Source organism: Podarcis pityusensis, assembly GCF_964106645.2.
Source record: "Podarcis pityusensis genome assembly, chromosome: 13".
In the NCBI taxonomy this organism is placed as follows: domain Eukaryota; kingdom Metazoa; phylum Chordata; class Lepidosauria; order Squamata; family Lacertidae; genus Podarcis; species Podarcis pityusensis.
In genome coordinates, this window is record NC_138038.1 from 926,610 (window position 1) to 953,081 (window position 26,472).

General features: G+C 49.1%; 1 protein-coding gene across 1 annotated transcript in view; it reads right to left on the bottom strand.

The window, feature by feature from the left end:
- SGSM1 (small G protein signaling modulator 1) overlaps positions 1–26,472 on the bottom strand; it is a 99,217-nt gene that overhangs the window by 27,420 nt on the left and 45,325 nt on the right. The window contains exons 11-19 of the mRNA XM_080979188.1: positions 19,268–19,397; positions 16,538–16,708; positions 12,484–12,622; positions 11,416–11,480; positions 10,003–10,148; positions 9,717–9,845; positions 7,117–7,299; positions 6,591–6,662; positions 4,426–5,025 (exon numbers count right to left, since the gene is read on the bottom strand). Coding sequence (XP_080835314.1) covers positions 4,426–5,025; positions 6,591–6,662; positions 7,117–7,299; positions 9,717–9,845; positions 10,003–10,148; positions 11,416–11,480; positions 12,484–12,622; positions 16,538–16,708; positions 19,268–19,397 — 1,635 coding nt within the window. The remainder of the gene's footprint in view (positions 1–4,425; positions 5,026–6,590; positions 6,663–7,116; positions 7,300–9,716; positions 9,846–10,002; positions 10,149–11,415; positions 11,481–12,483; positions 12,623–16,537; positions 16,709–19,267; positions 19,398–26,472) is intronic.

A 26,472-nucleotide genomic window follows, 5' to 3' on the forward strand; every position in this document is an offset into this window, starting at 1 on the left:
TCGCTGGAAGTGTCTCTGAGCCATCCCTCCAGCTCCCTTTCCCTCAGCCCAGCTCCTCTCCCCCTACTGGTTCCCTCTTCAGCTGCTGAGTCTCTCCCAACCTGTGTGAGCCCTTTCACTTCCCTTCCTTCCGATGGCAGTTCCCTGACAGGTGGCATGCATATTTGTGGTATGATAAGGTCAAAGCACATAAAGCATTTAAGAATCATATTGTCAGGAAAACATTGTTTAATGTCTGGATAAGATATAAGGATTTATTGGAAAACAAAATCCCAAGGTGGTTGTCACCGATGGAAGCAAAAGCACAGAAAAAGCTCAATATGGAGGCCAAATGGCCGAAATATTGGGAAATTTTGGAACAAGAGGGAGATAGACTGAAATTGCAGAGTTTTGAGAAACTAAAAAACAAAGTGCGAGATTGGCTTCATTATTGTCAGATAATGGAGGCATATAATTTGGACAAGAAAATTGGCTTCCAGGTGGAAAAATCAAAATTAGAAACAGAACTGTTAGAACCCAAAACTAAGATTTTGTCAAAGATGTATAACTTGCTGTTGAAATGGAATACTCAGGATGAAACGGTGAAATCGGCTATGATCAAATGGGCACAAGATGTTGGACATAACAATGATGGCTGACTGGGAACAGTTATGGACCACAGGTATGAAGTTTACGGCATGCAATGCCTTAAGAGAGAATATTATGAAAATGATATACAGGTGGTACATGACCCCAGTCAAGCTTGCAAAAATTTATCATTTGCCCGATAATAAATGTTGGAAATGCAAAGAAACTGAAGGTACATTCTTTCACCTTTGGTGGACGTGCCCAAGGATTAAGGCTTTCTGGGAGATGATCTATAATGAAATGAAAAAGGTATTTAAATATACCTTCCTGAAGAAACCAGAGGCCTTTCTCCTGGGCATTGTCGGCCAATTGGTGCCAAAGAAGGACAGAACTTTTTTTATGTATGCTACAACAGCAGCAAGAATACTTATTGCAAAGTATTGGAAGACACAAGATCTACCCACTTTGGAAGAATGGCAGATGAAGGTGATGGACTATATGGAACTGGCGGAAATGACTGGCAGAATTCGAGACCAGGGAGAAGAGTCAGTGGAAGAAGATTGGAAGAAATTTAAAGCCTATTTATAGAAATATTGTAAAATTAATGAATGTTAGAATGATGTTGGATAGAAAGTAAGTGGTTTCTAGCTGTAATACTATAAGGGAATATGAAAAATGGATTACTAACAGGTAAAAATTTAACGTTGCAATATTTTAAGATTTAAGATTTGGATAAACAAAGAGGGGAAGGATTTGCTGAACCAACAAACTGAACTTGAATACAAAAAAGGGAGGCGTGAGGAGGTCCGGAAAATAAGCTAATGAAAAATAAGTAATGGAAAGACTGAGTTGTTTTTAACTATTTTTATTTTGTATTTTTTTTCTATTTTTATTTTGTAATATTTTGCAAATTTAAATAAATATTTTATAAAAAATAAAATAAAATACAATTTAAAATGCAGCCTCATTTTAATAGTAGCCCATAGATCAAAACCATAAGGGGAGGGAAACATAAGGGTCAGACTAAGTCCAAACCAAAGGCCAGGCAGAACAGCTCTGTCTTGCAGGCCCCGCGGAAAGATGTCAAGTCCCGCAGGGCCCTAGTCTCTTGTGACAGAGCGTTCCACCAAGTCGGGGCCAGTACTGAAAAGGCCCTGGCCCTAGTTGAGACCAATCTAACCACCTTGCGACCTCCAAAGTGTTGTCATTTGTGGACCTTTAGGTCCTCCACGGGGCATACCAGGAGAGGCGGTCCCGTAGGTATGTGGGTCCTAGGCCACATAGGGCTTTAAAGGTCAAAACCAGCACTTTAAACCTGACCCTATACTCCACCGGGAGCCAGTGCAGTTGGTAAAGCACTGGATGAATGTGATCCCACGGCAAGGACCCTGTAAGGAGCCTCGCCACGGCATTCTGCACCCGCTGGAGTTTCTGGGTCAGCTTCAAGGGCAGCCCCGCATAGAGCGAGTTACAATAATCAACCCTGGAGGTGACCATCGAATGGATCACTGTGGCCAGATCAGGGCAAGAAAGGTAAGGGACCAACTGCTTAATACGGCGAAGATGGAAAAATGCCACCTTTGCTGTGGCTGCAACCTGCGCCTCCATGGAAAGGGAGACATCGAACGTTACACCCAAGCTCTTGACAGAAGGCGCTGGTACTAATTGAGCCCCCGCAAAAGATGGGAGTTGGCGCCCCAACTCCATGTCATCCTGACCCAGACAGAGGACCTCTGTCTTGGAAGGATTTAACTTCAACCGGCTCCCACGCAGCCATCCAGCCACAGCTTCCAAGCATCTGGTCAGTGTGTCTGGGGCCGAGTCAGGGCGGCCGTCCATCAACAGATAAAGCTGGGTGTCATCAGCATATTGATGACAACCCAGCCCAAAGCACCAGACAATCTGGGCAACGGGGCACATAAAGATATTGAAAAGTATCGGGGAAAGGATTGCACCCTGTGGCACGCCACACACCAAGGAGTGCCACGGTAGCTCTCTCGTTAGTGCTATCCTCTGTCCCCGACCTGCGATAAAGGAGCGCAGCCATTGTCGGACTGTGCCCTGAATCTCCACGTCGGCAAGGCAGTGGTACAAAAGTTCGTGATCGACCATGTCGAAGGCTGCTGACAGATCTAAAAGAATCAGCAGTCCCGACCCGCCTCGATCCAGCTGTCTATGGAGATCATCTGTTAGGGCGACCAAAGGCGTCTCGGTCCCGTAACCAGGGCGAAAGCCGGACTGGAATGGATCCAAAGCTGATGTTACCTCCAGAAACCTACCAAGCTGTTTGGCAATCGCTCTCTCAGTTACCTTACCCAGGTATGGAAGATTCGAAACCAGGTGGTAATTGGATAGATCTAAAGGATCTAAGGATGTTTTCTTTAAGAGCGGATGCAACACTGCTTCCTTCAATACCCCTGGTAAAGTCCCCGTGCCAAGGGACTGATTGATGATCTCACCCAGGGGGGCCCACACCTCGTCTGCACATGCTCTAATCAGCCAAGACGGGCACGGGTCAAGGGGGCAAGTGGTTGGCCTTCCAGCTCGGAGGAATCTGTCTACATTGGCAGGGAGTATCGAAGTGGTCCAATACTGGACCCAAGGAGAGTTGGGGGGCCTCCAGTTCTGTTACTGTATCCAAACTGGCAGGGAAGTCACGGCAGAGCAGCAAGACTTTCTCCGCAAAAAAGCTCGCAAATGCCTCACAGCTATGGGTCAAATTCGTATTTAAATTTGGCTGTTTCTCTAGGGTTGTTAAAGACCTAATTATTCTAAAAAGTTGCGCTGGGCGAGAGCTAGCGGAAGCAATGGAAGCTGAGAAGTAAAACTTCTTTACATTTTCACTGCCATCACATAGGCTTTCATAAACGTCCTATAAGATGTTCTTGAGGCTCCGTCACGGGCACCCCGCCATACTCGCTCTAGCCGGAGCTCCTCGGTAAACCAGGGGGCCCGGTTTCGGCGGGGTCGCAGAGAGCGCTTAGGTGTGATCTCATTGGTGGCTGCCAAGAGCCGGTTATTCCAGTTCTCGACAAGCTCATCTAGTGAGCCGCCAGGGGAAGCAGGGTCCCGCAAGGCTTGACGAAATCCATCAGGATCCATCAGCCTTCACGGGTGAGCCCAAATAGGCTTGCCACTCGGGAGGGAGGAGGGAGTCAATCCTGGCTTTCAGACAATGGCACTTCCACAAGTGAGGACATGATCACATCTATACCCACAGCAAAAATCAAATCCAGCGTGTGGCCTGCTTGGTGTGTGGAACCCAAAACAAACTGGGTTTTTTTAATATTGTAAACCATCCTGTGATCCTCAGAAGAAGGGCAGTATAGAAATGTTAACACCAGCAAGAACTGTGGGCCATCATTTAAAAAACTAAACTGTCTTGAGAACACTGCCAGAAAGGCAAGGCTGTAGTACATTAGTAGTAGCTAGCAAGTAAATTAGCTGTACAGTGGTACCTTGGGTTACATACGCTTCAGGTTACATACGCTTCAGGTTACAGACTCCGCTAACCCAGAAATAGTGCTTCAGGTTAAGAACTTTGCTTCAGGATGAGGACAGAAATTGGGCTCTGGCGGCGCGGCAGCAGCAGGAGGCCCCATTAGCTAAAGTGGTGCTTCAGGTTAAGAACAGTTTCAGGTTAAGAACGGACCTCCGGAACGAATTAAGTACATAACCAGAGGTACCACTGTAGTAGTTAGTAGCTGTTAGTAAGTGAATAGATAAATGCTCTAGTGCGATCACAGCAAAAATTTCACCCTGCCTAAAATGTTTGCTCCTTTTGGGTTTTAAAGCAAAACAAAATACCGTTCCCAAAGATCAGGAGGAACCAGGGACCAGGGACCCTGACACACTCACAGAATAGGTGACCCCCGACGAGGAGACAGGCGAGACTTCGCTAATGGTCAAGTCAGTGACAGCCAGGGAGTGTGAATCCAACTGCGGGTACAGGCTCTCCATCTCTGGCTCTTCTGAGAGGTCATCTTCACTCCCCATGGAGCTTTGCTGCCCCACACTGTGGTCTGGCCAGCTGCCTGTCCCATCCACTATAGACAGAGATGCCCCCTCTTTATCGGGGTGCTCCTTGCCCATGAGGATAAACTCATCTAAGCTGCTGGTGGTGGGGAGCTCCTCCAGACTGTCCTGGCCCTGCAAACCTTCCCCTGTTTGTGTGCCACCCACAAGGGCATTGTCCACACCGAGAGGTCCCTGGCCGACAGCCATGCTCGCCTGGGCAGAGTGGCACACCGCTTTTGCGGTCTCCACCATACTGTCCTTGGTGCTGAAGATCTGCTCTGAGCATGGGGAGGTGACCAAAAAGTTCTGGGAAGAGGGATAGCAAGCGTCGGGGGAGGAGGCGCCATCAGGGATCATCCCGTTGGAGAGTTTGGGCCGTTTGCCATCTTCAGGTTTGGCATCTGCCTCGGGCTGTTCTACCTCATCGACCGACTCAAACACCTGGGCAAAGAAGGAGAGGCCAAAAGAGAACAGAAATGGATCAGATTGTCTGACTACTGCAATGGCCTCTGCATGGAGCTGCCTTTCAAGATATTGGTGGAATCTACACACGTATAAAAAAATGCTGTGAAAAAGCTGCTTGGAGCCAGGTTATTCCACGGATTGCCAGCAGCCACACAAAGCTGCCTGGCTCTTAAGATTGGCTGTAGAGGTTCCCATCAGGAAGGTGCACCAGTCTAGTGAGGCAGGTCCTTTGCAGTGGTGGGTCCCCCACCTTGGAACTGCACTTGGCCCCTTTGACGGTTTCTGAACTGGCTCTGAAGATCTCTCTTTTCAAACCTGCTTTTATCCAATTCATTCAAGGCTGGTCTAAGCTTTTAAGTGCAATTTTAAAACGCTGCAACTATTTTTCTACCCTATTTTATCATTTCACTGCTGATTTTTTGTTATGTAAATTTTGATCGTTACTGTGAAATTTGTGTGTGAATTGAGTGGGCTGCCTAGCCCTGAAAGGCACCACAGAAATACCAAAATGAGTTTATAAAGAGAGGTAGATATTTTACAGTGAGTCATAAAACAGAGATTAATTTATTATAGCAAAAAAATAAAATAAAAAATGCTTATGTAACAGTAGTAAATAGTTAAATGTTTAGTAAGAGACTGCATTCTGCAAAGATCTGAAGCTGTGTTCCCAAGTGGGTGGTAGCACCCCGAGGGGTGGGGTTACCTAGGGGGAAGCAGGGGGCACTGGAGGTATAAATGACTATCAGACTTTGAAAAGCTGGTATTACTGGATCAAGTTAATCAGTTTTCTTGAATTAATTAAACTAAATAGTTTAAACTGGATTCTGAATAAAGGTGCAATTAGTTGTTGTGTTGTTATCTTTCTTACTGTAGTGGGCCAGGCCAAAAGCAGTTCTGAACAATGCTCTCTCTAGAGATGGAATGATGGAGCCCAGGGGGCAGTGGCCCCCCAAAAGTTTGGGGACCGCTGATCTACAGCAAACTTTATCTACCTGCCAGATCTGACCACTGGCCCACCCAGCTTCGCCAGGGCCTCTCCTGAATCTCTGCCTTGGGGGTCTTTCCCAGCCTGCTCCTGAGACCCTTCGGCTGGGGAGACCACTGAGGATTGAACTGCACTCCAGGTAGCTTACAGGTAAAATAAGAACAACTAAAAACATGAAGGGGGGAACAGTGATTAAAAAACAAGGTAGCATTAATAGAATTAAAACAATCCATCTATCTAGACAATCTATTAAAAACATACAATCACATTTTTATCCTGTCCTTTCCTCCAAGGAGCTCAATTTGGTGTACGTGCTTCTCCCCCATCCTCCTTTAATCCCCACAACAACCCTGTGAGGTAGGCTAGGCTGTGAGAAGGCAGTGACTGGCAGCCAAGGCCACCCAGTGAGCTGCATGGCTGAGTGGAGATTTGAACTTTGGTTCCCCAGGTCCTTAGCCAACACTCTAACCATTACACAGTGCTGTCTCTCAGGCTTGCACAGCAGCTCAGAATTTGGAGTCCCCCCCCCGAGGATCCAACAGGCTGGACACCTCACCTGGGTACTGCCACTGGAGTCGCTCTGAAGCCGTGTCAGGTTCTGTGGGCCGGAACTGCCGCTCTGGGAAGACTGTGGGAAGAGAGGAGGCGCATGGGAGAACCAGGCCAGGGGGACAAGTCAAGGTGTCTGCAGTGGGGGCAGAATGCGCTGATGCCAGGAATCAGGGGAGGAGGCCAGCTTGGGGGGGCAAGAACCAACAGTGCCCCCTCTTTTTAAATTGCTCGCCCCCTTCCACTCACAAGGTGCTTTAACAATCAGTTGGGGGGGAACTAGGGAGACTCCTCTCATAACCCTGAACAAACTACAGCTCCCAGGATTCTATGGAGGGGGGCCATGGCTGTTCCAAGTGGTATCCTAGTGCCTTTAATGTAGGGGGCGGATATGGCAAACATGCTCCAGGGAGTGCTGCAGGAAAGGGCGCAGTGGAGGGGAGAAATTGAGAGATTTAAATTATTTTTACGGATTCTGAAGCCATCTGGGAACTGACTCAATTCCAATGGACCTTGATCCCCCCCCCACTCACATCGTTGCTGATGGTCGAATCTCGGTGCATCATGTGTTCCATGTGGGAGTCCAGGCTGGCCCCTGAGGAGCATTTGGCCAGGGCGGCCGCGTGAGACTCCTTCTCCCGTTGTCGGACAATCGCCTCGCAGCCCAGCCACTCTGCCATGGTTTGCTCATAGCAGGCGCGAGTCTGGCTGTCGACCTGAAGCCAAGAGAGAAGCTGGGAGAGGCCCGTGCATCCCCCACAGCACCCTGGAGCAGAACTGAACCCAGTTTCATTTATTTGTTTGCTGGATTTATGTCTCACCTTTTCCTCCAAGTAGCTCAAAAGTGGCATAATGGTCAGAGTCTCAGACTAGAACCTGGGAGACCAGGATTCGAATCCCCACTCAGCCATGAAGCTCCCTGGGTGACCTTGGGCCAGTCACTGCCTCTCAGCCTAACCTACCCCACAGGGTTGTTGTGGGGATTAAATGAGGAGGGGGAGAACCATGTACCTTGAGCTTCTTGGAAGAAAAAGATGGTATATAGATGTAATAAACAAAACAACAAACATGGTTCCCCTCCCTCTTCATTTAATCCCCGCAGCTACCCTGTGAGGGAGGTTAGGTTGCAAGAAGGCAGCCACTCCGTGAGCTTCATGGTTGAGTGGGGATTTGAATCCTGGTCTCCCAAGGTCCTTGTCTGACACTCTAACCACTAAAGCACACTGCCTCTCACACAAGAGAGGATAAGTGGTGCAGATAGTTTGAAAAAGATAGCAAGGGAAAAGAACACTTGGCAGCAGGGGAATTTGAACCCGTGCCTCCGGAGAGATTGGAGCCTAAATCCAGAACCTTAAACCACTCGCAGCGCTGTCTTAAGCAGTGTGATACCTTAGACTGCACAGCACAGAACAATGCCAGGCCTGACCACTTTCTACAGAGTTTGAATCTGATCCACTGATCCACGGCTCTTCCTCAATCCCCTCATCCCGCAAAATCATTTGCCATCAATTAATTTGAATATTATCAAGAAATTTTCAGTGAGCTTCTCATGAGTGGGGTGCAGGATTTTGTCCTGCCTGCCTTATTTTTAAGGTGGCTAAGGAGTAGTTCTGGAAGTCCTTTCTCTCAATCTAAAATCATCCACCCAGTGGTCTGGGCTCTGCTGACTTCCTGCGTGCCCAAGTTTCAATGAAAGCCCATGGGGAAGAGATCAGGAGGGAACACAACAGACGGCTGGATCAGGCAAAAGGGACCACCTAGTCCAGCCTCACAGGGGCCACTCAGAAGCCCCAGTGAGAAGCCCACAAGCAGGGCTCAAGCAGAAGAGCAGCCTTCTCCCCCCCTGTGGTTTCTGGCAACAGGGATTCAGAAGATTTGCTGCCCCTGACTGTGGAGGCAGAGCAGAGCCACTGAGAGTCGCCCACAGCTCTCTCTTCCATGAGTCCTCTTTTAAAGGTCTGTAGACCTCTCTGCCTCCTGGGGAAACAAGTTCCATAGTTTAACCATGCACTGCATTTTCAGATCAGGAAGTGTGGGCAGGCAGCAAGGCTGAGGAGCACCAGAGAAATGCTTTGCGGAAAGAAAAATGCACCCACCACACCCTCAGCCACTTTGCAATGGTAAGGAACGTGCCAACCCCAGCTCTAAAGTGCCCTGAGTATGAGGCAGAAAAATGGAGCCCTCTTCCACTGGGCAAAGTCAATTTTTGAGGCAGGACTTATGCAAAGAGAGCAAATGGAAGTTTTAATCAGCCCCACATAATACTAAAATAGCAGCAAAGAGGTACGTATATCTATAAAACACATTCTTATTAAGTGATCCACTAGTTAGTATAAACTTTTGGTTTTCTGGAGAATTTTTGAATAGAATGAAGCTCCACCATTCTCCTGCAAAGGTGTCTTTGTGCTCCCTTCCTCTTGTCAGGAAGAGGTCAGGAAGAGGTCAGCAAAGGTGTCTTTGTGCTCCTCTTCCTCTTCATGTGTGGGTCAATTTTTCCATAAGGCAATAATAATAATAATGATAATGATAATAATAATAATAATAATAATAATAATAATAATAATAATAATATATTTATATCCCGCTCATCTGGCTGGGTTTCCCCAGCCACTCTGGGCAGCTTCCAAAGGGAGATTGAAAATACATTAAAACATCAGTCATTTAAAAACTTCCCTAAACAGGGCTGCCTTCAGATGTCTTCTAAACATCAGATAGTTGTTAATTTCCTTGACAACTGATGGGAGGGCGTTCCACAGGGCAGGCACCACCACCGAGAAGGCCCTCTGCCTGGTTCCCTGTAACTTGGCTTCTCGCAGTTAGGGAACCACCAGAAGGTCCTCGGAGTTGGACCTCAGTGTCCGGACTGAATGATGGGGTGGAGACGCTCCTTCAGGTATACTGGGCCGAGGCCGTTTAGGCAATGATTCACCCTCTTTTGTACCATGCGTTCAATTCTGTACCTTTTAAGCCCTTCCAGAATGTGACTGTAACCATATGTGCTCTGCCACTAAGAGAAATCCAATTAGTGGTTTATCCACTAATCGTTCGTCTTGTTTAGCATTTAAATACAGATTCAGTAACACAAGCACTGCAGACTTCATGGCATACTGATGAGTAATTTTACTTATCTCACCTGCTTTCTCTCAGCTTCTGACATCCCAAACCGGTAATGTCCCAGCAGGAAAGGCCAGACTGCTTTCCGGATCTCGTGCTGGACTCCTCCAAAGTAGACTAGCCGCAAAAGCTCTTTCTCCTCATAGCTCTGTGGGGAAAGTTCACTGAAAACTGAGGCCAAGTAAAGAGAAAATGACTTTTCCTCTCCCCCCCCCCCCCCGCCAGCCCTCAACCATCTGCCTTCAAAAGCCGGGCCAGAGCCGACTGTGCCCCAGGGGTGGCCAGGGCGAATTGGTGCCCCTTACCGTGCTGTCTTGCAGGAACATCTCCCAGACCTCAGCGGTCAGCCCCTGGCTGGCGCTGCAGGGCACGCTGGGTGACACAATGTCGTGGTTCACCAGCGCCGAGAGGTGGGTTCTCACCGTGGAGAGGTGCCGGCAGTAGGCCAGCCCTAAGCCATGGAAAGCAGAGAGAGAAAGAGGCTGCACAGAGGGCAATCCCAGAGAGACCAGCCCTCAACAGCGGGAAGGGCAGGGAGGGGAGGCGGCTAAAGCACCACTGCCAATTGCTCCCCCAGGGAGGGGCAATACTGGCACAAGAAGGACCCCCACCACCCGCCTGACTTGGAGGAGGGACTGTAGGACCATGTCAGGACCCAAGGAGCCCCTTCAGTCCCCTTCCAACTCTACAGTTCTGCGATTCCATGTCCACTGACCCATGCTGTCACTTAGAGGAAAGAAAATCTGAACTGGTTGTATCAACCACCCTGCCCAAGCTGGGTGCCCTCCAGGCGCTCTAAACTGCAAATCCCAGTCAACCCAACTGTGTCAAGGCTGCAGTTCAAGCCCCATGTTGAGCAAAACATTCCTGCATTGCAAGGGGTTGGACTAGATGAGCCCGGCGGTCCCTTTCACCTCGACTATTCTACGATTCAATGCGCTGTAGTCCAAATGACCATGCTCACTGGGGTGATGGAGTTGTAGTTCCAAACATCTGCTATAGACTGATGGCAGAGGGAGAGAAGGGAAGCAGAGCTAGTCCCCTGGCAGGGGGATGAGAGGCCAGCTGCCTCCATCAACCATCACCAACTGGCAGCCATTCCACAGGCTACCTGCACCAATTCTATCCCAGCTGTTCCTTATTAAGAACTCTGTCACTTTTAAGAACCGGTGCCAGACTTTGATTTTTCCTTCTCCCTTCCCATCTCTTTCCTTTAATGCCATGTCTGATAGATCATAATCCTGAGGGCCAAGATCATCTTGATCTTTATTGAGCTGCAAGTCTTTTTGGCTTAAGAGCCAGGGGATAAACAAGTGTGGGATAAACAAAATATTCTTGCAGTTTTGGTGTCACAGTGGTAGAACCAAGGTAGTTCTGCCCTTCAGTTCACAATACTGGGGCAAACTCCACATCACACTTAATTGCAAGGCCATAGTGCTATAGGGGATATAAAAGTACTTCTTTGTCATCACCTTTTAAAATGAAAAGCAGCAGAAGACAGAAAAGGCTGCTTAACCCTTTCTCCCCCATGGTTATTTCTACACCCAAAATCGTAATTCCATCTCCTGCCCCCAAATGCTTTTTCATCAGGAGATTCAGCAGACGGGGGGGGGGGGGGGAGGGGAGCAAATTTCAAAGAAATGGTGGGGGAAGGGTTAAGCAGGCTGTTCCCCTGGCTCCCAAGTGGTGACTAAAAATGGGATGAAGTGAAAACTCACAGCCATAAAACGCTCGAGATAGTATCTGGTACTTCATGTTATCACACAGCAGCTTCAGAGGAGCCCTGGGAAGAGAGAGGGAAGGGGGGTATAGCTACAGTCCTATAAGGAACCAGAGGATGGATTGTTGCAAATGGATACACCACAAGCAATAATCCCATTTTTCAAGATGTACTTTTCAAAAACACATTAGCTGCCATTCAAAGCATAGCATTTCCCTCCTTAGTGACTCACAAGATTAAAAGCAATTTAAAAGCATCCTACACAGGGGTTCCTGAACTTTTCCAGGCTCCTGCCCCCTTAGTTCCATAAACTCATGCCCAGAGCCCCCAGTCTATAAAAGGCATTATACAAAATAGCATAATAATAACACAAGATAATAACACAATAAAACTCAAAATGCTAATAATAATGAAGAATGTATGTGCTACTGCACCTGGCTGTGGGCTGAGCCACACCGTACAGGGAGAGCCTCCCCCCAAAGACTCATGGGAGCTGTAGTTTGTTAAGGGTGCTGGGAATTAAGAACACAAAGAGATCCTGCTGCATGAGGCCAATAGCCCCTCTAGCCCAACAGCCTGGTCTCACCGTGGCCACCCAGTTGCTGAGAAATGCTGAAGCAGGATTTGAGCTCAAGAGCTCCCTCGCCTCCTGAGGTTTCCAGCAACTGCTCTATCGAAGCAGGATGGGCTCCAGCCGTGGAGACAGAGTACAGCCCTCGTGGCTAGTAGCCCTTGAGAGAGAAGGGTCGTAGCTCACAGGCAGAGCATCTGCCTTGCACAAAGAAGCTCCAAGATCCAATCCCCAACTGCCTCTCTAGTCAGGGCTACAGAGCCCAGACAGCCTCTGCCAGTTGGTGTGGACAGTACTGCCCTAGATGGGTCTGACTCCCTATGTTCCTGAACTACAGTTCCCAGGATTCTCTGGGGGGAGTCATGTGCTTTAATTGTCCTTCCGGACCTCACCCCGCCAGCCCTCAAGTCAGCCCTTTTGCCTCTGTGAGGCCACCTGGGCTCCCTGGCAGAGAGCAGCCCCATCTCAGCCCCAAGCCAGCCTCTGTCGCCTTGCCTTTCATGGTTGCAGCCATTGGAGGGGCCACTCTCCGTGGATCCGCTCTGAGAGCAGGATGAGCAGGAGGACTTGCGGGTGCCTGGCTGCCACATGGAAGGGAGGGTGCTCGTCTGGGTGTCGACCAGATCCTGCGGGGCTAGAAATGCAGAAAGAGAATAGCACAACATCAGGATAAGGTTTGAAGCAGCTTACCCCAGGAGCAGAGAGAGAGGGAAAGTTAGATGGGAAAAATCAGACACACAATATTTGGAGGGCTACATCGATTAAACCAATTGCATGATCTTCACCCAATCACAGGAAGGCTTTCAATTAAAGAGAGAAAAGGTCAACTGCACCAGCATCCACAAACTGGGCTCACTGGCACAACCAAAGGTGGCACCTAAGGAGGCTTTTCTCAAGATAACCACCTCAGTCTCCAAGGAAAATGCATGAATTTGCAGGGAGCACAAGGGAAGCTGCCTTGTACCCAGCCCATCTAGCTAGTACTGTCAGCACTGAATGGCAGCAGTCTCAGGCAGTGATACTTTCCCAGCCCTTCCCAGAGGTGCTGGAGATTGAACCAGGGACCCCTTGCATGCAGCGCAGGTGCTCAGCCATCAAGCTGTGCACCTCCTATTCCTTGCTGACTAACTTGGGGTCATTTGCAAGGGACTGTGTGCCTCAAGGGAACTGGGAACCCTGCGGTCAGAGGAGAGAGAAACCTTGCCTCTGGTGTTTGCAGGGTCCCTTTTCCTGTGATGAAAGGGAAAAGAATCAAGAGCTCTATCGCTGGGAAGAATGGTTCCATCCAAGATGTTTGGAGTGGAGGGGAGTCCTCTGGAAAGCCCCCACCCCCAGCAGTGAGACAGGGTCATCCGGATGAGCTGAGGCAGGAAAACAGGATCCTCTCACCCAGCCTTTAACTTTCTTGGGTCCTCCATACATAGTAGGACAGCAGAGATGCCTGGGCTTTTGCTTGTCTCTAGGCAGCCTCAGAAGCATTCTCTGGAGCTGGCCAAGTCTCAAGTTATTTTTAGCCACAGCTTTTACCTCCTCTGGATGTGTAGGTAAAGAAGGAGCTGGGCTGAGTACAGAGGATGCTGTTCAGAGTTCAAAAACTAGAGTTCAAGGGCTAGAAGCCATTGATAGCCTTATTCTCCATGAATTTGTCCAATCCTCTTTTAAAACCCTCTACTTATCTATATAAGGGATGTGGGTGGCGTTGTGGGTTAAACCACAGAGCCTAGGGCTTGCTTATCAGAAGGTTGGCGGTTCGAATCCCCATGACAGGGTGAGCTCCCGTTGCTCGGTCCCTGCTCCTGCCAACCTAGCAGTTCAAAAGCACGTCAAAGTGCAAGTAGATAAATAGGTACCGCTCCGGCGGGAAGGTAAACAGCGTTTCCGTGCGCTGCTCTGGTTTGCCAGAAGCGGCTTAGTCATACTGGCCACATGACCCGGAAGCTGTACGCTGGCTCCCTCGGCCAATAAAGCGAGATGAGCGCCACAACCCCAGAGTTGTTCGCGACTGGATCTAACTGTCAGGGGTCCTTTACCTTTACCTTTTACCTATCTATATACCATATTTTTCGCTCTATAAGACGCACCAGACCACAAGACGCACCTAGTTTTTGGAGGAGGAAAACAAGAAAAAAAATATTCTGAATCTCAGAAGCCAGAACAGCAAGAGGGATCGCTGCGCAGTGAAAGCAGCAATCCCTCTTGCTGTTCTGGCTTCTGGGATAGCTGCACAGCCTGCATTCGCTCCATAAGACGCACACACATTTCCCCTTACTATTTAGGAGGGGAAAAGTGAGTCTTATAGAGCAAAAAATACGGTACTTTTTCCAGAATCCAGTTCACATTTTCTGTCTTGTTATAAAATATATGTTGTATTTTTGAAATCTTGCAAATCACTGTGGGATCTTTGATGAAGGGAAAGATACAAACCCTTTCTCAGGGTAGCCAACCTTGTGCTGCCCAGATGATGTTGGACTACAACTCCCATTGTCCAGGACCATTGGGCTAAACTGGGTGTGCGTGTTGGGAGGTTGTAGTCCAGCAACCTCCGGCGGCCTTGTTGGCTATCCCAGAAACAACTAACCTTAAGTGCTCACCATCTCACATAAACTTCATGGAGAACTGGCTAAGCACTTAAGAGCTGTGAGGCAGCTAAGTTACAATTCACAGCAAAACTTTCAAAATAATCCCTGGCTGGTTTCACATCAGAGCAAAGGCTCTGATGTGCCTTCCAATTACAAGCTCTCATCTAACTGGCTTGCAGGAGCCCTGCAATGACATGCTGACTCCAAATCTGCAGCAGAGTCACTCTGAAACAATTTTACCACACCAAAATGATTGAAGGGAAATTTCCATGAATCACCCCTACATGTCCCACTGGAGCACCATGGCCTAAATGAGTTTTGGAAAGGATGCCAAATGCTTTGATACAAGAAGAAAGAGCATCCCTGGAGCAGATTGTTCTTGAGGGACAGGGCAATGGAGCCTTCCTCCACCAAACAAGAATTGAACCACAGGAGGACGCAAAAGCCATATCTTGCTCTCTAAACTCTATGCAGGGGACATGGGGAATGTGAATTCAAGGACGGTGGGAGGAGCATTTTGATTCAGATCACAGCAGGAAGGTCACTCTGCACAGAGAAGCAGGCTTTGTGTCTGCTGGCATTTGCTAAATCCTACATCAACCAACCTGTTCAGGTATTTAGCAGGTGAACTGCCTGGGCTTTTAACTAATCAATTTAAAAATGAAGGCACAAAGCAGATTCTATTGCTTTCTAGGAGAAATGAAAAAACAGTACTGTGTTTTTCAAAGGTCAGCTGATTGACAGTTTTCCATGTTGCTATCAGATGCCTCAAGTATCATTTGGTGGAAAGGAAGGACCCAAGCATTAACAACAATAATGTCCCCATAGTGACACTGGGGAAAGTCAGGCTGAGGTCTGCTGGGCCAATTCTTGGCTGCAGGGCAAAGCCAACCCAGCCCTTGTCCCCTCCAGCCTGAGATCCAAAAGGGAGAGGGGCTGACCCGACAGGAACCTGGAGAGGACAAAGTCTTCCCCAGATCATCCTTTGGACAGCAAGAGGGATGGCTCCATCTCTGCAGAGGTGGCTGCAGCTGCTGATCTGTTAAAGGACATTTTTCATTTGAGCTCCGTTGCCTCCTTCCTTTCATCTGCCTCAGATTATAACCAACAAGAAGTATGACAGCAACATTATATCACTACTAAAAGAGATTAGATCCATTAAAACATGCCTCTGATTTAATTGGACAATAGATTTCACGGTTTTCATTTTTTTAAATGTTAATTGTTATAGCTATTTATGCATCTGTGGGCATCAGGCATCCTCTCCTCCTCCTCCCAACACAGAAGGGATTGGGGCCAGCTGTGACACATGCAGCGCACCATTACAGAGGGAAGAAAGGAGGCCACTTTTCCTTCACAGCTGTGAGTATTTTATGGACATGCAGGTCTAATCAGTTCATTGGTTTAAAAAGCATTGTATGATCAATCTATTAAGATTTCTTTAAACTGGGCAGCAGCCCTAATCACAGTCACTCTTACAGGTGCCACATAATACTGTTCTGCATTTATAAGAAAGCAATGTTTTAGTTTGGCAGCACCTGCACACTTTGGAACTCCTTGCCTGTTGACATCAGGCAGGTGGAATTGCTGTACCCTTTTCGGTACCTGCTAAAAAAAAATTTAGACAAGCCTGTCCAGACATGCAGACAATTGATGTATGTTTAATGTTAATTTTTAAAAAATGTTTTACATAGGGTTTTTAAAAAATAATTTTATTGTTTTATTCTTCTTGTAAACCACTTTTTTTTTCTTACAACCAAGGTGTATATAAATGTTATGAATTAAATGAACTTGCTTCTTCTGCTTGTGTGCCTCCAGGCAAAGCAGCCCAAGGGAATGAGCCAAGGAAAAAGATGGGGAAGAGGAGGATCGCAGCTGCCTGCCCTGCCCTGATTCATAAATGCCAGCATCTGCTCCAGCTGCCAAGCCAAAAGCAAGAAGCACCCTCTATGTGCCAACAACAACATTACACAGGTGTGGGCTGGACCCCAACGTGACCAGAAGGGGAGCCGTTGCCTCAGGAAGACTCAGAGACCATTTGGGCATCACCACCACTCTGGCAGAGGTCCGACGCATCCAGGCCTTTTCTTTCCCAGCGGCAGTAGAGTTGGAGGGAAGGCAAGAAGGGTGGTTAACAACCACTAAAGAGGAAGGGAGAGAAAAGGCAAAACATGAAGGCGGGCACAGTCCATGCCACTTCCTCAAGCCTGGAAAAAGGAAAAACACACTAGGAACTCACTAGCTGTGATTCCCACATTGCTGAGGGTTGGTTCCAACTCTACGATTCTAGGAATAGTAGAAAAATCCATCATTGGCCAGAAATCCCCCTATGGGAAAGCAAAAGATAGCCAGTGTGGCCTAGTGGTTAGAGTGTTGGGCTTAGGACTTGGGAGAACAGGATTCAAATCCTCACTCAGCCATGAAGTTCAATGAGTGGCCTTGGGTGCCAGTCACTGCCTCTCAGCCTAACCTACCTCCCAGGGGTGTTGTGAGGATAAAATGGGGAGGAGAATTATGTATGCCAACTTGAGCTCCTTGGATGAAAAGGTTGGATATAAATGAAAAGAACAATAATTAAGATCACTAACACAATAGGAGTTGGGAGTCAGTCAACATGTAGAGAGAGCAGAGCAAATACACACCCTTTGATGTTTGATGGAGGATTCAGTTCCCCCAACTTTCATTTATTAATATATTTAAATACAAGTACAGATTTCTAATCCTTATGAAAGCAAGCTCCCAAAGTGTGGGCAACACTGACTGAAACTTCAGAAGCCAGAGACTGGCTGGGACGCCAGCGCCTTACACAGTTCCGAGTGAGCAAACCATGAATAAAATATGCAAATCAGTAATAGTAATAGTAATAGTAATAATAGTAATTTATTATTTGTACCCTGCCCATCTGCCTGGGTTTCCCAAGCCACTCTGGGCAGCTTCCAACAAAGATTAAAAATACATTAAAATGTCACACATTAAAAACACATTAATGTCACACATTAAAAACTTCTCTGAACAGGTCTGCCTTCAGATGTCTTCTAAATGTCAGGTAGTGTTTTTCTCTTTGACATCTAGTGGGAGGGCGTTCCACAGGGTGGGTGCCACTACTGAGAAGGCCCTCTGCCTGGTTCCCTGTAACTTGGCTTCTTGCAGCGAGGGAACCGCCAGAAGGCCCTTGGCGCTGGATCTCAGTGTCCGGGCAGAACGATGGGAGTGGAGACGCTCCTTCAGGTATACTGGGCTGAGGCCATTTAGGGCTTTAAAGATCAGCACCAACACTTTGAATTGTGCTCGGAAATGTACTGGGAACCAATGTACCAGTAGGTCTTTCAGGACCGGTGTTATATGGTCTAGGCGGCTGCCCCCAGTCACCAGTCTAGCTGCCGCATTCTGGATTAGTTGTAGTTTTCGATTCACCTTCAAAGGTAGCCCCACATAGAGCGCATTGCAGTAGTCCAAGGGGGAGATAACTAGAGCATGCACCACTCTGGTGAGACAGTCTGCGGGCAGATAGGCCTGTGTACCAGATGGAGTTGGTAAACAGCTGCCCTGGACACAGAATTGACCTGCGCCTCCATAGACAGCTGTGAGTCCAAAATGACTCCAAGGCTGCGCACGTGGTCCTTCAGGCGCACAGTTACCCCATTCAGGACCAGGGAGTCCCCCACACCCACCCGTCCCTCGTCCCCCAAGAACAGTACTTCCGTCTTGTCAGGATTCAACCTCAATCCATTAGCCGCCATCCTCCAACCCCCTCCAGACACTCACACAGGACCTTCACCGCCTTCACTGGTTCTGATTTGAAAAAGAGGTAGAGCTGGGTATCATCCGCATATTGATGGACACCCAGCCCAAACCCCCTGATGATCTCCCAACGGCTTCATGTAGATGTTAAAAAGCATGGTAAGGACTGTATAATACATTATGCAAAGTGTCAGGGAATGGCCTGAAGACGAGGACTGGGGAATGCATTCTATGGCAGACCAGCTTCTCTCCGATGGAGAGCTGGAGGGGGAAGAGTCGCCCCCCCCTTGTCCACAGCATGTTCAGAAGCAGAGACAGGCAGAAGCTGAACAGCTTGGGGGAGTTACTCAGTTATGAGATAATGACAACAGAACCAGAAGGGAGGGGGCAGCTAGTTGTCTCGTCACTTGAAAGCATGAGGGACCTCCCCTCGGACTTGGAGGTCCAAACGTATCAGGGAACAAAGGAGTCAGAGGGAGGAACTTCCCGTTGGCGCCCAAAATGCTGCGGAAGCCGGAAAGAGGATTAGACTAGCCAACTGCCTTCCTTGTGGAGAGCTGTGTATTTGTGCTCGCAACATGATGCTGTAATAAAAGGACTATAGATCTATCAGCTGCTCATTAATTCTTATCTGTGAAGTTACTGAAGGGAGGGGAGGACTCTCCATGCCTGACACAAAGTAAGCAAATTTCCATAATTTATACTGGTGGTGGACATGAGCATTCCTTGGTGCAGAATTTTAATGTATCCAAACTGGATCATGCACACCTCTGAGCATTCCTTGATATTCCTCAGGTCATGGAAGGCAGGCTACAATGGCTTATGAAATATGAATGGAATATACTCCTATATGTTTATAACATGTAGTAAAATTAAAAAGTTAGCCTAAGGTGGAAAAAAAATCTTATTTAAGATAACTATGTCAGCTTTCTCAGTTTCTACCAGGCGAGCAACCTTACCAAACTCTGACTGAAGGCCAGGATAGAGGATCCGGAAAACGTAATCAGTTGCCTCCTCCTCCTCCTTGTCTGATGCTGACTCTGAGGACCCCTGGGGGCTTCGCTTCTTCAGCTTTGGAAACACCTTCCCCTTTGAGGAGTCAAACAAAATTATTATTATTAATAATAATAATTTTCTTATTTATACCCCACCCATCTGGCTGGGTTTCCCCAGCCACTCTGGGTGGCTCACAGCATATATCAGAACATACTAAAACATCAAACATTTAAAACTTCCCTGAACAGGGTTGCCTTCAGATTTCTTCTACAAGTCAGATAGTTGTTTATTTCCTTGACATCTGAAGGGAGGGTGTTCCACAGGAAGGGTGCCGCTACTGAGAAGGCCCTGTGCCTGGTTCCCTGTAACCTCGCTTCTCACAGTGAGGGAACCAGCGGAAGACCCTTGGAGGAGGATCTCAGTGTCCGGGCTGAACGATGGGAACAAAAAAGCTCCTTCAGGTATGTAGGGCTGAGGCAGTTTAGGGCTTTAAAGGTCAGTACGAACACTTTTAACTGTGCTCAGAAACGCACTGGGAGCCAATGAAGGTCCTTTATATCAGGCTTCCTCAACCTCAGCTCTCCAGATGTTTTTGGCCTGCAACTCCCATGATACCTAGCTAGGGATGATGGGAATTGTAGTCTCAAAACATCTGGAGGGCCAAGGTTGAAGCCTGCTTTATATGGTCTCGGTGCCGCTCCCAGTCACCAGTCTAGCTGCCGCATTCTGGATTAGTTGTAATTTCCAGGTCCCTTCAAAGGTAGCCCCACATAGAGTACATTGCAGTAGTCCAAGCGGGAGATAACTAGAGCATGCACCACTATGGCGAGACAGTCTGTGGGCAGGTAGGGTCTCAGCCTGCGTACTAGATGAAGCTGGTAAACAGCTGCCCTGGACACAGAATTGACCTGCGCCTCCATGGACAGCTGCAAGTCCAAAATGACTCCCAGGCTGCACACCTGGTCCTTCAGGGGCACAGTTACCCCATTCAGGATCGGGAAGTCCCCCACACCTGCCCGTCCCCTGTCCCCTAAAAACAGTACTTCTGTCTTGTCAGGATTCAACCTCAATCCATTAGCTGCCATCCATCCTCCAACTGCCTCCAGACATTCACACAGGACCTTCACTGCCTTCATTGGTTCTGAATGAAAAGAGAGATAGAGCTGGGTATCATCCGCATACTGATGAACACTCAACCCAACCCCCCTGATGATCTCTCCCAGTGGCTTCTATATGAGCATGGGAGAGAGGACAGAACCCTGAGGCACCCCACAAGTGAGAGCCCAGGGGTCTGAACACTCATCCCCCAACACCACTTTCTGGACACAACCCAGGAGTGGAACCACTGTATGACAGTGCCCCCAGCTCCCAGCTCCTCTAGATGGTCCAGAAGGATGTCATGGTTCGATGGTATCAAAGCCACTGAGAGATCCAGCAGAACTAGGAAACAGCTATCACCTCAATCCCCAGCACACTGGAGATCCTTGACCAGTGCGACTGAGGATGTTTTGGTCAGTTTCACTTGTCCAAGCAGCCTGTCCACATCCTCAGAGGTAACAGATTGGAACTGATCCTATGCTCTTGGAACTTTATGAAGAAGAATCTACAGGGTATGGGGGTAGGCCAAGGTTTTGAGAATGGTATAAGTGCAATTTATTCAGAACAAAAGGCTAAACTAATTGTAAATAATGTTGTGACGGAAGAACTTAAAATTGAAAAAGGGACACGACAAGGTTGCCCAATTTCCCCACTTCTTTTTATTTCGGTCCTGGAGGTTTTGCTGAATATGATTAGAAGGGACCAGTCGGTTAAAGGTATACAGGTCGGAACTAAACAGTACAAATTGAGAGCATTTGCAGATGACTTAGTATTGACGTTACAGGAGCCAGAATCTAGTACTAAAAGGGTTTTAGAACTGATTCAAGAATTTGGTCAAGTGGCAGGATTTAAATTGAATAAGTCAAAAACTAAGGTTTTAGAGAAAAATTTAACACCGATTGAAAGAGAGAGGTTTCAGAATGAGACAGGTTTAACAGTGGTTAAGAAAGTTAAATACCTGGGGATTAACATGACAGCAAAAAATGGGAATCTATTTCAAGACAACTATGAAAAATGTTGGGCTGAAGTGAAAAGAGATTTAGAAATTTGGTCAAATTTGAAGCTTTCACTGCTGGGCCGTATTGCTGCGATAAAAATGAATGTATTGCCTAGAATGTTGTTTTTGTTTCAAACTTTGCAAATTGTGGACAAAATGGATTGTTTCAAGAGGTGGCAGAAAGATATTTCTAGATTCGTCTGGCAGGGCAAGAAGCCCAGAATAAAATTTAAAATACTAACAGATGCAAAGGAAAGAGGTGGATTTGCCCTGCCAGACCTCAAACTTTACTATGAATCAGCAGCTTTTTGCTGGTTGAAAGAATGGCTACTTCTTGAAAACACTGACATTTTGGACCTAGAAGGTTTTAACAATGTATTTGGATGGCATGCATATCTATGGTATGATAAGGTCAAAGCACATAAAGCATTTAAAAACCACATTGTCAGGAAAGCGCTGTTTAATGTTTGGATAAGATATAAGGATTTGTTAGAAAATAAAACCCCAAGGTGGCTGTCACCAATGGAAGCGAAAGCCTTGAAAAAGCTCAATATGGAGGTCAAATGGCCGAAATATTGGGAAATTTTGGAACAAGATGGAGATAGACTGAAATTGCAGAGTTTTGAAAAACTAAAAAACAAAGTGCGAGACTGGCTTCATTATTTTCAGATAATGGAGGCATTTAAATTGGACAAGAAAATTGGCTTCCAGGTGGAAAAATCAAAATTAGAAACTGAACTGTTAGAACCCAAAACTAAGAATTTATCAAGAATGTATAACTTGCTGCTGAAATGGAACACTCAGGATGAAATGGTAAAATCGGCTATGATTAAATGGGCACAAGACGTCGGACATAACATTATGTTTGCTGACTGGGAACAGTTGTGGACCACAGGTATGAAATTTACGGCATTGTCAGAGTTGCTTCCAGATCCTAGCTCACAGAGGATCACGCTAGCCAGCGATCATTAAATAAAAGTCTTTATTGAGTTACAGTTTCCATTCTCAAGCTGCTGCGTGCAACCCTACGTCTAATGGTTAGATCGGCGAAGCTCCATCTGAGTCTCCGCCCCTTGTACACCAACTTAATATCCTAGCCTTGCTCCACCTTTTCCGCCTGACTGTTCTTCTCTGGGTCCCTCTGCCCCCCGGGGTCTCTTCTTTCCGGGATTCCTCTGACGCTGACGCTGACCCCCCTGACTCTTCTCCCTCCTTTCGGCGGGCTTTAGGACCTGGCTCCCTTTCCGGGCTGCCTACTGCGCCACCTTCCTGTGCATTTGAACTTGTCGCGCGCGCCCAACCTTCCACCTTCCGTCTGACCGTTTCTTCGCTCCCCGATGGAGGTGTGGCCACTCCTGACTCGTGCCCTCCCCCCTGTTGTGAGCTGCCAGCGCTTGATCCCTGGCGCCCTTCCTCTTCCCTGCTCTCTGGCGGTGACGCTGGTCCCGATTTCCAACTGCTCCCCTCTGAGTCCCCTCTGGCTCTATCTTCCTGGGGTGTCCCCCTAGGCTCCCCCCTTGCCCTGGCCACTGGTGCTCCTTTCTGTGAATCTTCTGATTCACTGGAAAGACTCGGAGATCTCGGGTCGTCGTCATCACTCATCTTTTCTTCTGCCTCCTCCCCCTCGCTCTCTGTTTCCTCCCTTGCCCTTGCCTCTGCTCCTGAACCCCTGACATCCATCCCCCCCTCGAAGCCCCCTCTTCCCCCCTCCCCTCCTTCCGGTGCGGGATCTGGGTGCTGCTGTGTCAGGGGGACGAATGTCGGATACAGTTCGCTTCCCGTGGCGGGCCGCCATCCGAAGTCTTCCGGTTCTTCCTCCCTGCTCTCGTTGACGACGGTCACCTCCGCTTCCATCTCTGTGCCGCCGTGCTCGAAACCCGGGTCGTCCCCGAAAACGTCCATGTCCATCTCTCCCTCGTTGCCTTCTGGAGACGTTGCTCGTCCTGGACCCTCCAGCCACCTTCTGCGGAACTGCTCCTCTGGTCGATCATCCCACCAATACGAGGGTTCTGAAGCAGATCCCGAGGGTGACCCCTCCGGGGAACGGGCGTCTCGTGTCGGTTCCTCGTCCGAGTCGAACCCCCGGAACGTGCTGGCTGAAAGCGTGGGCGTGAAAAGCCAGTCGTCGAAAAAGTCTGCTGGCATTGGCCTGTGTGGGAAGAGGGCATGAAACTCTTCTTTGAGCAGAGGTTCGTCTAAAGCGTAGCCCGGCACCCAGCTGTTGGCACTGGCCGGGGTGCCCTCCTTGGCGAGAAGGTATTCTACCCCCTCTTCCCCCCATCTGGAGTCCAAAATCTCCGTGACTTCGTTGATGCGCTCCTCCTGTGCCACTCCCCCTTGCCCGGTTCTCTCTCGGAGCGGACCCGGTGCCGTTCCTGGTTCCTGAAACCTGTGAGGTGCCTTGTAGGGAGTGAGCACCGATCTGTGGAACACCGGATGCATTCTGGAACCCTCCGGAAGAGCCAGCCTGAAAGCCACCGGGTTGACCTGTTCTTCGACTTGGTAGGGCCCCAGTTGTTTATGCCCTAGTTTCTTCTTCGCCAACGACCTGGCCGGCACTGCGTGGGCTGCTAACCAGACCCAGTCTCCCACATGGATCTCTTCGCCAACCCTTCTGTGTTTGTCCGCTTGTACCTTGTATGCGTGTTTAGCCAGCTCCAGGTGCCGCCGCAGCTGATCGTGGACCTCCTGCAACTCCGACGCGAACGCATCTGCTGTCTGCGGCTCCCCCTCCCCCATTCTTTCCAGTCCCGGGAAGGTTCTGGGGTGCCTCCCGTTGTTGGCGAAGAACGGCGTGACCCCCGTGGACACGTGCTTCGTGTTGTTGTAGGCGAACTCGGCGAGAGGCAGGTAATCCACCCACGTCGCAGGCTGTTGATTCGCATAACATCTCAGGTACTGCTGCATGATGGCATTGACCCGCTCCGCTTGCCCGTTGGTCTGCGGGTGTCTAGCCGACGCCAGGTTGATCTTGACGTTCAGGAAGCCCATCAGCCTCTGCCAGAAGTTCGAGATGAACTGTCGCCCTCGGTCGGACAGAATAGACCGCGGCAGACCGTGAACCTTGAACACGTGGTCTATGAACAGTTTGGCGGTTTGTTCCGCCGTGGCCACCTTCGCACACGGAATGAAATGTGCCATCTTGGAGAACAAGTCCACCACCACCAGCACAGCCGTCTTGCCCCTCGAGCTGGGCAGATCCGTGACAAAGTCCAGGGCCACTCTCTCCCATGGTTCGAACGGAGTTTGCAGCGGTTCCAGCAGTCCGGCCGGCGGTCTGTGCACTGGTTTGGCCCTCTGGCAGGTGTCACACCTCGCCACGTAGTCCGCGACTTCCCCTCTCATTCCGGGCCACCAGAAGTCTCTGGCTACTAATTCCACCGTCTTCTCCTTGCCAAAGTGCCCGGCAGTGGGCGCGTCGTGCAGCTGCTGCAGTACCTTGGCGCGAAGTTCGTCTCCCGGCACGTAGATGGCCCCTTTACGGATGAGCAAACCATCTCGCAGCTGGAACTCGTCGGTCGCTGCCGTGCCCCTGTGCACCTCTGCCATCTTTGCTTGCGCGAAGGAGTCATCCTGCAACGCTCGTCGCACCGCATCCAGGTCAACTGTTGCCGCCGCGCACGCCCACACTGTCGGTGCGAAGATGTGCATGGCGGCCGCTGGCGTTGCCTCCTCCAGATACTGTGGCTTACGGGAGAGAGCATCCGCCATGATGTTGGTGTCCCCCGGGACATATTCTATTCGGAAGTCGAAATTCGCAAAGAACTCAGCCCAACGTATCTGCCTCTGGTTCAGGAACTGTGCCGTGCGCCAGTGCTCTAGATTCTTGTGGTCCGTGCAGACCTGCACCGTGTGCTTGGCGCCGATCAGGAAGTGCCTCCACGCTTTGAACGCTGCATGAATGGCCAGCAACTCCCTGTCCCAGATGGTGTAGTTCTGTTCGGACTTGCTGAGCTTCCTTGAGTAAAACGCTCCCGGCCTCCAAACCCCCTGCGGGTCTTTCTGCAGCAGGACTGCTCCCACGGCTCTGTCCGAAGCGTCTGTCTCCACCCTCATCGGCCTGCTGGGGTTGACATGAAGCAGCTGCTCTTCCGACGCGAAGAGACGCTTGAGTGCCTGAAAGGACTGCTCCGCCTGCTCTGTCCAGATGAACTTCTTTTTCTTGGAGCTGAGCGTGTCCGTGATGGCCGCTGTCTGCATCGCAAAGCCTTTGATAAACTTGCGATAGAAGTTCGCGAAGCCGACAAACCGTTGGACCTCCTTCCGGTTGCGTGGGCTTTTCCAATCCAACACTGCTCGGACCTTGGCGCTGTCCATGGCGAGCCCTTTATCAGACAACTTGTAGCCCAGGAAATCCACCTCCGTCACGTCGAATTGGCACTTCTCCAGCTTGGCGTAAAGCCTATGTTGCTGTAGCCTGCTCAGCACTTCCTTGACGTGTCTGTCATGCTCCTGCTGCGATTCCGAAAAGATCAGGATGTCATCCAAGAAACAGACGCACGTCTTGTAGAGGAGCCCCGCCAACACGTGATGCATGAAAGCTTGAAAAACGTGGGAGCCATTTTGCAATCCAAAAGGCATAACTCTATATTCGTAGGTGCCCAGGGGCGTGAACATGGCTGTCTTCCACTCATCTCCTTCCCGCATGCGAATGAGGTTGTATGCCCCTCGCAGGTCCAACTTGGTGAACACTCTGCCCTTCCGTACCTTTGCGAGGAGGTCGTCGATTCGGGGCATGGGGAAGTCCGATGGCTTGGTCACACTGTTCAAGATGCGAAAGTCCACTACAAGTCTTTTTTGGGGCGTGTCCCTCTTCTTAACAAAGAATACCGGACTGCCCCCCGCTGCCTTGGACTCTCGGATGAAACCGCGCTCCAAATTATGATCTATGAACTCTTTGAGTTCCTGCAGTTCGTCCTCAGACATGGAATACAGCTTCCCTTTGGGCAGCGCCGCCCCCGGCAGCAGGTCAATTTTGCAGTCATATGGTCTGTGGGGGGGTAGCCTGTCTGCCTCCTTCTCGCAGAAAACCTCCAAAAATTCTGCGTACTTGTGGGGAACCGCTTGCAGCGT